An 11394-nucleotide genomic window follows, 5' to 3' on the forward strand; every position below is an offset into this window, starting at 1 on the left:
CTTGAGCGGACTACTTATCATCAGGCTGTTGTTCATCCTGAATGGCAGTTTGCGATGGCAGAGGAGATTGCTGCTCTTGAGCGCACTGGTACGTGGGATCTTGTTTCCCTTCCTCCCGGGGTCCGTCCTATCACTTGTAAGTGGGTCTACAAGGTTAAGATTCGCTCCAATGGTTCTCTTGAGCGTCACAAAGCTCGTCTTGTGGCTCGTGGTTTTCAGCAGGAGCATGGTCGTGATTATGACGAGACTTTTGCTCATGTGGCTCATATGACCACTTTTCGTACACTTCTTGTCGTGGCCTCTACACGCCACTGGTCTATCTCTCAGCTTGATGTTAAGAATGCTTTTCTTAATGGTGAGCTGTGTGAGGAGGTGTATATGCAGCCACCACCTGGCTATTCAGTTCCTGATGGCATGGTATGTCGTCTTCGTCGCTCTCTCTATGGCCTTAAGCAAGCCCCTCGCGCATGGTTTGAGCGTTTTGCCTCTGTGGTGACTGCCGCTAGTTTTTCACCCAGTGTTCATGATCCAGCATTATTCATTCACCTTTCTCCTCGTGGTCGGACTCTTCTTCTTCTCTATGTTGATGACATGGTCATCACTGGGGATGACCTCGAGTATATTGCCTTTGTTAAGGCCCGTCTTAGTGAGCAGTTCCTTATGTCTGATCTTGGACCTCTTCGCTACTTTCTTGGGATTGAAGTCTCTTCTACCTCTGATGGCTTTTTTATATCCCAGGAAAAGTATATCCAGGATCTTCTTGCTCGTGCTACTTTTACTAATGAGCGCATTGTTGAGACTCCTATGGAGCTCAATGTTCACCTCTCTGCTACTGATGGTGATCCCCTGTCTGACCCGACGCATTATCGTCATCTTGTTGGCAGTCTTGTTTATCTAGCTGTCACTCGTCCGGATATCTCTTATCCGGTTCATATTCCGAGTCAGTTCGTCTCTGCTCCCACATCGGTTCACTATAGTCATCTCCTCCGTGTTCTCCGATATCTTCGGGGCACGATCTCTCACCGTCTATTCTTTCCTCGCTTTAGTTCTTTACAGCTTCAGGCCTATTCGGATGCTACGTGGGCTAGTGATCCTTCGGATCACCGTTCACTTTCTGCTTACTGTGTTTTTCTTGGTGGTTCTCTCATTGCCTGGAAGACGAAGAAACAGATTGCAGTTTCCTGTTCGAGTGCAGAGGCTGAGTTGCGAGCGATGGCTCTTTTGATGGCAGAGGTGACTTGGTTACGGTGGTTACTTCAGGATTTTGGTGTTTCTGTCACTACACCGACTCTGCTCTTATCTGACAGTACAGGTGCTATTAGCATTGCGCGCGATCCTGTGAAGCATAAGCTCACCAAGCATATTGGTGTTGATGCTTTTTATGTGCGCGCTGCTGTGCAGGATCAGGTCATTGCTCTTCAGTATGTGCCTTTCGAGTTACAGTTGGCGGATTTCCTGACGAAGGCCCAAACTAGAGCACAACATGGCTTTTATCTCTCCAAACTCAGTGTTGTTCATCCACCATGAGTTTGAGGGGGGGTGTTAGAGTTATAATATAAGTCATGTACCCTTTTGTATTTATCCCAATATATAAGGGGTTTCCTGCATATAGTCCACCACATGTACATGTATATATACTGGCCTATGGCCTCATGGGAATACAAGTTGCTTTCCTAACATCATGGACATCATTGGCTTCAGTGCGGAGGCTCTGATGGTGGTTCTTAGCCACCTCCTCGACAATAGGGCATAGGGTCTTGGGTTATTGGGATGGAAGCGGAACATAGGACCCTTTGGCTTAGGATCAAGCTGGGCAAGCACTACTACTAGTCCAAAGGTCTCTGGTGGTGGTGGCATGCATGATGATGATGTATATTTTGTGGTAGATAGGGCTTGAAAACTGTTGATGGCCTGCATATTTTGATGAGGTGGTATATAAACCCCTCATGGTGATGGTAAACCTGCGGTGGTAGGATTACATCCTCTTTTTATGTGGTGGTAGAATGATACCATAGTAGGTAGGATGAATTTGCGATGCTTTTGGGTATATGAATCATGCATTTTTTATGTTCTTTGTGTTCCATGTGTGCTTCTCACCTTGTGTTGCTTGTCCTGCTTGTTGAAATCTTGTTCTTTTGTGTTGATAGAGGAAGTGGTATGTGGTCTACTCATAGAGGGTTCCAGGAGTCTACGGTTCTACAAAGGGTTAAGACTAGGGAGGAGGCAAAGGATGATTACTTCAAGTTTGTGCTCAGAGAGAGGAGCAACCATAAAGTAGGCAAGGGTGCACATCAAATCGGATTGAGCAGGCTGAAGAACTTGATAATCTTCGCCCAATTCGTGGTCATTGCGGTGTTGTTGTTGTTAGGAAATATGCAACTTGTATTTTCAGGAGGCCATAGGCCAGTATATATACATGTACAGGTGTGTAATATGCAGAAAACCCCTTATACAATAGGGTAAATATGAAAGGTTACATGGCTACATATACAGTACTCTAACACCCCCCCCCCCCCCTCAAACTCATGGTGGATTATTAACATTGAGGTTCGAGAGATAGAAGTCATGTTGTGCTCTAGTCTGGGCCTTCATCAGAAAACCTGTCAACTGTAACTCGGAAGGCACATACTGAAGAGCAATAACCTGATCTTGCACACCAGCGCGCACATAGAAAGGATCAACACCAATATGCTTCGTGAGCTCATGCTTCACAGGATCGCGCGCAATGCTAATAGCACCTATATTGTCAGATAAGAGCAGAGTGGGTGTAGTGACAAAAACATCAAAATCCTGAAGTAACCACCGTAACCAAGTCATCTCTGCCGTCAAAAGAGCCATAGCTCGCAACTCAGCCTCTGCACTTGAACGGGAAACTGCGGTTTGTTTCTTCGTCTTCCAGGCAATCAGAGAACCACCAAGAAAAACACAGTAAGCAGAAAGTGAACGGCGATCTGAAGGATCACTAGCCCACGTAGCATCCGAATAAGGCATGAAGCTGTAAAGAACTGGAGCGAGGAAAGAATAGACGGTGAGAGATCGTGCTCCGAAGATATCACAGAACACGAAGGAGGTGACTATAGTGAACCGATGTGGGAGCGGAGACAAACTGACTCAGAATATGAACCGGATAAGAGATATCCGGACGAGTGACAGTTAGATAGACAAGACTGCTAGCAAGATGACGATAACGCGTCGGATCAGGCAGGGGGTCACCATCAGTATCACGGAGGTGAACATTGAGCTCCATGGGAGTCTCAACAATGCGCTCGTCGGTAAGAGCAGCACGAGCAAGAAGATCCTGGATATACTTTTCCTGGGATACAAAAAGCCATCAAAGGTAGAAGAGACTTCAATCCCAAGAAAGTAGCGAAGAGGTCCAAGATCGGACATAAGAAACTGCTCACGAAGACGGGCCTTTACAAAGGCAATATACTCGGGGTCGTCACCAGTGATGATCATGTCATCAACATAGAGAAGAAGAAGAGTCCGACAACAAGGAGAAAGGTGGACAAACAATGCCGGATCATGAGCACTTGCTGAAAAACCAGCGACAGTCACCACAGAGGCAAAACGCTCAAACCAGGCATGGGGAGCTTGCTTAAGGCCATAGAGAGAGTGACGAAGACGACACACCATGCCATCAGGAACAGAATACCCAGGTGGTGGCTGCATGTACACCTCCTCACGCAGCTCACCATTAAGAAAGGCATTCTTAACATCAAGTTGAGATACAGACCAGTGGCGTGCAGAGGCCACGGCAAGAAGTGTACAAATAGTGGTCATATGGGCCACAGGAGCAAAAGTCTCGTCGTAATCACGACCATGCTCCTGCTGAAAGCCATGAGCCACAAGACGAGCTTTGTAACGCTCAAGAGAACCATCGGAACGAGTCTTAACCTTGTAGACCCACTTACAAGTGATGGGACGGACACGGGGAGGAAGAGAAACAAGATCCCATGTACCAGTGCGTTCAAGAGCAGCAATCTCTTCTGCCATCGCAAACTGCCATTCAGGATGAACAACAGCCTCACGATAAGAAGTCGGCTCAAGAACAGCAGCACCGGCGGTGGAAAATCCAAGGTGGTCAACAGGCGGACGAGGACGAGGACGCAAGCCATACGTAGGCTGAGACGAGGAGGACGACACATCTGCAGAGGCATCCACATTACGTGAACGACGAGTGAAATACGGAGGAAAAGATGGAAGAATACAAGGAGTAATCGCCAAGGTAGAATTGGGGGTGGAGACGAAGAAGTCACCGGAGATGAAGGTGCAGAATCCGGTGACATGCTAGGTGAGGAAACCGTGGGAGATGGTGGCGGCAAATCGGCAAGAGATGGAGAGGCAGAGGTAGCAGAACGAATAGACAAAGGCTCGATGGGGGTGATAGGTGTGTCAGGAAAAGTGAGGAAAGAGATATCCTCCACTGAAAAGGTCGAGGAAGATGGGCGCAGGTAGAAGGGACGAGACTCATCAAAAGTCACATCCCGAGAAATACGCGTCCGACGACCGATAGGATCCCAACAACGATAGCCCTTATGCTCATCACTATAGCCTAAGAAGACACACTCAACAGACTGAACGGTCAGTTTGGTGCGTTCGCGAGGGGCAAGAAGAACATAGCAAACACAACCAAACAAACGAACGGGAGAACGATCAAACAGACGCTTTAAAGGAACGCCACCTTGCAAAGCAGTGGACGGCTGAAGATTGATGAGATAGGTGGAAGTGGAGACAACCTCAGCCCAAAAGTGAGGCGGAAGAGAGGCAGCGATCATCATCGCACGAGCCGTCTCAAGAAGGTGACGATGCTTGCGCTCAGCCACGCCATTTTAAGCATGAGCACCAGGACAAGAAAACTGAGCAAGGGCACCCTGCTCAGCAAGAAATCCACGCAACATCTTGGAGATATACTCTCCAGCAGAGTCAGCACGAAACACTCGAATATGCGAAGAGAACTGAGTGTGAACCATGGCAGAAAAACACTTATAGATAGATAAGACCTCACTACGAGAAGACATGAAATATATCCACGTATGTCGAGAGAAATCATCTATAAAGATAATATAGTAGCGATGGCATCCCTTCGAAGCAAAGGGACTTGGACCCCAGACATCAAAGTGAACAAGGTCAAAAGGACGCTGAGACACAGTCTCGCTATGAGGATAAGGTAACTGAACCTGTTTACCAAGCCGACAACCCTGACAGTCTAAAGACACACCGCGAGAGACGGATCCAAGAAGACCACGCCGAACTAAGGATGAGAGACGAGAGCCACATAAGTGACCATGGCGATGATGCCACTGCTGAAAAGAGTTGGTAGACAAGGCAACAGAGGTGGAGAGACTGGCTGCGGTGGCAGCGGATGGAAGGTGAAGCCAGTCAAGCTCCCAGAGACCCTGAGAGTCACGGCGCCGGGGGCCAGCACCAAGAAGAGCACCAGTGTGACAGTCCAGAACTGAACACGAGTCGAAGTCAAGAATGACCCTGCAACCAGAGTCAACAATCTAACCACCAGAAATGAGTTGCATGGTAAGCCGAGGAACATGAGCAACATCGGGAACATGAAAAGATGCAGTGCTAAGAGTGCCTCGGCCAGTAACCGGGAGAGAAGTACCATCAGCAGTAAGAACATGAACAGGAGAATCGAAAGGTCGAGTAGATGACAGAGTTGATGAATCATCAGTCATATGAAAAGATGCTCTAGTATCAAGAATCCATGGGATGTACCTGCGTGTGTAGAAGGTGGTCTCACAATGCCAGAAGAGTTCGTAGCAAAACCAACAGACCCTGTCGATAAAGAACCAGAAGATGGAGCTATCAAGCATCGAAATCGCACAATCTTCTACCCAGTCAGGGGCGCAACGGAAGATGTCGATGTAGATGCACCCGACAACAGAGAGTCAGAGGCAATCAGCAAGGCCCGAAGGCGCGCAATCTCCTCCTCGGTGAAGTACACAGTTGAAGTAGACGACGTAATGGCACCGGGAGAGAAGCGGCCACTACCACCTGTGAAAGCCGCTAAGTGTGACGATGTAGCATGACCAGTATCGTCTGCAAAGGCCGGTGGTGAAGACAAGGACGTTTGCAGACAAGCACCAAGCACCAAGGGTAGACGCGTGTGCGAAGCACAGTCGATGGAGTCATGTGCACCAGTACAACCGATGAAAGTCGCGAGAGGTGTCGCGGAAGAGCGACAATCATCATATGTGGAGCTCGCAGGAGGAGGAGCAGCAAAGCTACCACCACAGCCTGCGGAAGACGCTAAAAGGGACGGCGATATAAACGAACGAACATCAAGCGTCGAGGAACGACCCAGATGCGAGACGGGAGCAGCAGGAGTCACCAGGCAGCAAGGGACATGCAGACCCGAGGGAAACATCTCTCTCTCTCTCTTTTACGGTCCCCGGGTTAAGCAACTACCACGCGATAACAGCAGCAACAACAGAGAGGGCCAGTGAGATCCAGCGGCGGAATGTGGAGCAGCAGCAGCAGGGAGGTCCGGCGGCGGGATCCGGCGGGAACAGCGGCCGACGGCGGGATCCGGCGGGAACGGCGGCGGCGGGACGGCGGGATCCAGCAGGAACGGCGGCGGGACGGCGGGATCCGGCGGAAACCAGAACAACAGCAGCAGGGAGGACCGGCGGGGATATCCGACCAGAACGGCACGGCATTGACTGGACCGGGGAGACTGGCGACGGGATCCAGCCCGGGAGCGACGGGATCCATCACGGGAAGGCTGGTGGTGTTGACAGGATCCAGCACAGGGAGACTGGCGACGACGGGATCCAGCGATGAATGGATCGGGGAGAGGAGTCGGCCCAGTCCTGCGATACACACGGCAGAAGGGCGGCGACGAGCGACGGCCACGGAGGACAGTGGCAGCATGGAGCGGATCAAGAGCACAAGTTGCGACGTGCAAAAAATTGATCTAGCTTTAATACCATGTTAGGAAATATGCAACTTGTATTTCCAGGAGGCCATAGGCCAGTATATATACATGTACAGGTGTGTAATATGCAGAAAACCCCTTATACAATAGGGTAAATACGAAAGGTTACATGGCTATATATATAGTACTCTAACAGTTGTTATCCTATGATTGTATGTAACACTGGTTAGGTGGTAGCTGGTAAGCTCACCACATTGGGATGCAAGGTCACGACATCGGGCTGAATGCGCGCAATCAGCCCAGCCGAGAATGACGAACGCAGGCAACTAAACGCCGGTGGGACAGTTGCTGCCCTAATGCAGGTAACCAAACATGGTGCAGAGCATGGCCTGAAGCCTGTTTTTACTCAGTCAGGCTCTACCGATGCAAGGAGGCAAAAATTGGTGGAGGCAACCAAACACACCCCTAAAGTTCACTACTTGCTGTTAAATTCAGTCTTTTAGTACAACTTCTAGTTCAGTTAGTTCAGAGCTTGACAAGTCTAGGGAGATGGTACTGTGATTGTAATCATAATCGATCTGTTCTGCCAAAATTTAATATGGTATTGGAAAGAAAGGAATGGCCATAGAAGAAGGGAAATCAGGTTCAGTTATCAGCGTTCAAGGTTAATTAAATTCCATATTGAGTGGGACAACGAATGCCACAAAAAACGATTTCCTACTCAAAAGGTCTACAAAATACCCTTGGAAATCAAGAGTCGGATTTTACTACTCACCCCTCATCAGTAGTAAAAGGTACTGTAAAAAGCCTCTTTAAATATCAGTTAAAACTTCATAAATGTGAAGGAAAGTGGAAACAAGAAGATAGTAGTAAGCTCCCTATGCCCTACGCCCCTACCCAAGTGTTTCTAGTTTATTACACTCCTGTTGAGAGGGCAGCTTTCTTCACTTGGGTTAGAAAAAAGGGACTTGTCAAAGTATGGATCTCTGTATTTGGTATTTACCTTGACATTGTCCTGAAATCTATTACTACCTGTATGCACATTCCCATCTGAGTGGTACGGATATGGAGTTTCTTCCTCATCGTCATCAGTGAAGGAAGCAAACCCAGCATCCTCAGTGTAGTCCTCACTCATTGTTGCCGACATAAAGGCCTTTGAATCCTTATCAACTGATGCCTCTTTTGGTAATGCATCTCTAGAGGAAAGGCTTGACCTGTCCCCATCCAAAGGCTGGATTCGAAGATAAACCATAGGATGTGCATTGCTTTTAAAGTTCCTCTTAGAGTTGAGAGGCACCGGAACAGCAGTGTCCTCGAGAAACATTGCATGCTCTGCCAAGTCTAGTGTTGCAGTCCCCAAATGCTGTCCCTTCAGCTTATCCCTCCTTGGTTCGTATAAATTCAACTCAAGCAAGTTCTTTTGCCACTTTCCAGATGAGTCCTCCTTCTGAAAAACAACCTGTATGCTTATGAACTCGTTAAATTCGATCTTCCCTGATGTGGAACCTGAGCGGACTGAAGGTGCAACGGTGTTTGTCTTCCCTGAATTGCGTTCACCATTTTCCCAAAAAAGAACCACAGAACGCAAAGACTTGAGAGATTCAGAAGGGGGCCATGGACTTATCTCCTGGATGAAGATGTTGAAATCTACATGGATGGCAGCATCCTTCTTTGTCTTAGTACGGAGGCCTAGCACCATTGCTGAAACACTAGAAACTGATGGAGCTTATGGATGGTATCTGAATACTGAATGATGATGAAAACCTCTCACATAAACACAACTGATGGCACCATAAATAAAAGACAAAGAGTCTGTTATGTAATAATGAATATATTCTCTGTGCGAAAAATCAACAAAAGATGCATGTGAAATTATATGCAATTAGTCGAATTTTACGAGAAATGATGCTGGGGACTACAAGAAACTACTACTCCCTCCGTACCATAATAATTGTAGTTGGGGATGGAGGGAGTAGTTTGCAACACTGTATCACGGGAATAACACCAGGCGATCAAGATTTAGGTAAAAACCGTAGAAGGCACCCTAAAACGGCATTTTAAACAAGATCTCGAAAACTGCACTTTTGTCAAGACCCCTAAAACAGAATACTAATCCAGACAACGATTGATGGAGGAAACAAAAACGGCGCAATATTAGACACAGAAACCAAATGCATTTCGCGGTCCAAATCACAGCAATTTGCTAAATGGGGGGTGGAGGTGCTACCAGCATGGTGAGATCTGAGAAAGAATATGACTTTGACCAAACTGTGGCAAGCACCCCATGTTCAAATTTGTAACATTAGCAGGTAACATAGAGAGACGAGTTTGCGAAAAACAAGCTGAACAAAGAAGCATCAAGGAACCGCATGGAGAAATGGGCGCCTGTTCAAGAAAAGACGAGAAATTTATCTACAGTAACACCAAGATCGAAGTATAAGCGCTCTAGAAGCAAAACAAAAACAAGCGACAACCCCGCTACCAATTACTCCCCGGTACGACAGCATTGAATGCATATTAAATTTCCCGCAAACAAGAATGCAAACTAAATGCTAAAATGTCTCAACACCAAGTTCGGTAAGAAAACAAGGTAATATTAAGAAATCAAAGTCAACCTAACAGGTATACAGAGATAGAGCGCGCGCGCAAGTACCTGAATCTATCAGGGTGAATCCAAACGCAATGCAAGGATCCGAAAACGATTGATGGAAAGAGATAGAGGGATAGAGAAGAAATGGGAGGAGCTGCTCACGTTGGAATAATTGGTTCCATGATTGAGTCCGTGGGCACGCAGTACTAGCTGTCGGTGGGGTGGGGGGGGGGGGGGGGAGAAAAAGCACTCCGGACATACAGTTGCGGCAAAATTTTGTGTTTTAACCTTTTGTAGAAAGAAAATACAGTTTTGATTTACGTCTCAAAAAAGTTACAAATCTGATCTCTTTACACGACACCAACATCCCTGACGTCTGGGTTGCACTAGAGACGCCAGGGACCATGGCGTGTGGTTAGGCCCACTTGATCCGCCCCACCGTTGACCAGATGACGTGGCGAAGGGGCCAGACGCCAAGGGTCACGGCGTCTGGTCCCCCAGACCCAAACGTCGGGCACCATGGCGTCTGGCTTGGGTAACTTACACAGAGTGGGGTGGGTCCCACCCACTCTCCCCAATCCAGCCCGAGCTTTTCCCGTCTACTCTCATTTTCCCCTCTCTCCAAACCTCAATCCCCCTCTCAAATCCTCTCCAAAAGGTAGTTTCCTTCGGTGGATCCTTCCATCACCTTGTTGCTTCTGGTAATCTCCTTTGCATCCAATTTTTTTTTCTTAAATCTTGTTATTTGCACAAATTTTTGAAATGTTGGAAAACCCCTAGTTCATGCCTTTCGTCGTTATTTTGGTGTCTTTTAGGGTTAGCTTGTTTTATAGCTTGTGGTAATATGGATGAGCTTGTTGTAGTTATAAGTATTAGCTTAATGAGTAGAAAGTTTTTAATTTAGGGTTAATTAGTGTTTAGGGTAATGTTATTAGTGTATCTTAAGTAATGTCATTAGTGTATCTTAAATAATCTAGAGAAACCATAATTGTCATTGATGTGTTTAATTCATTCATGGTGTCTTTAGATGGGGAGACTTGTTAATGTTCATTATATGGACAAGGAGGCATTCTTGACTAACAATGCCGACGCCGATGAGGAATCAATTGTTTTCGATACAAGTCCTAGCTATGATGACCTTGTTGCAAAAGTAAGACATGTCCTAGAGTGGATGGACCCCCAATGATGGTGTTAAGTTAATAGGAAGGTATGATGTTGGAGTTGGAGTCAAATCTCGCTTGAAAAGTATGCCTATCACCTCTGACTTGCATTGGTGTCACGCCCATAGATGCGACCCTATCCTCAATTTGGCACGAAGGCCTCGTCAGGGATAGAAGCGCATCTCGTCGTGTCGCAAGAATGGATATCGTTACAAGTACATGTACTGAAAAGAAGAGATATATATATAGAATTGGCTTACACTCGCCACAAGCTACATCAGAGTCACAACAGTACATTACATATTCATCAAGAGTAAGAGCAGGGTCCGACTACGGACGAAAACAAACGACAAAAGAAGAACGACGTCCATCCTTGCTATCCCAGGCTGCCGGCCTGGAACCCATCCTAGATCGATGAAGAAGAACAAGAAGAAGAAGCAACTCCAAATGAACAATCAACGCACTCGCGTCAAGTAACCTTTACCTATACCTGCAACTGGTGTTGTAGTAATCTGTGAGCCACAGGGGACTCAGCAATCTCATTTCGAAAGGTATCAAGACTAGCAAAGCTTAATGGGTGAGGCAAGGTTAAGTGGTGAGGTTGCAGCAGCGGCTAAGCATATATATATGGTGGCTAACTTACGAGTACAAGAAATAAGAGGGGGAAGATCTACGCATAACGGACGTGTCTACTGATGATCAAATGAATGATCCTGATGATCGGCGAAGGAACTCACGAAAGAGACAGTCAC

General features: G+C 47.1%; 1 protein-coding gene across 7 annotated transcripts in view; it reads right to left on the minus strand.

Moving 5' to 3' along the window:
* The window catches only part of LOC123399467, a 30822-nt gene extending 21129 nt beyond the window's left edge, over window positions 1-9693 (minus strand). The window contains exons 1-2 of one of the 7 annotated variants that reach the window (XM_045093875.1): window positions 9645-9693; window positions 7896-8673 (exon numbers count right to left, since the gene is read on the minus strand). In XM_045093875.1, the coding sequence (XP_044949810.1) occupies window positions 7896-8591 (696 nt within the window). In that variant the 5' untranslated portion in view covers window positions 8592-8673; window positions 9645-9693. Of the gene's footprint in view, window positions 1-7895; window positions 8674-9545 lie in introns of all 7 variants that reach the window. The other 6 variants (XM_045093873.1, XM_045093877.1, XM_045093874.1 and 3 more) reach the window with 6 other exon arrangements.
* Window positions 9694-11394: the final 1701 nt, after the last annotated feature.

This window comes from Hordeum vulgare, chromosome 5H (genome assembly GCF_904849725.1).
Source record: "Hordeum vulgare subsp. vulgare chromosome 5H, MorexV3_pseudomolecules_assembly, whole genome shotgun sequence".
Lineage (NCBI taxonomy): Eukaryota > Viridiplantae > Streptophyta > Magnoliopsida > Poales > Poaceae > Hordeum > Hordeum vulgare.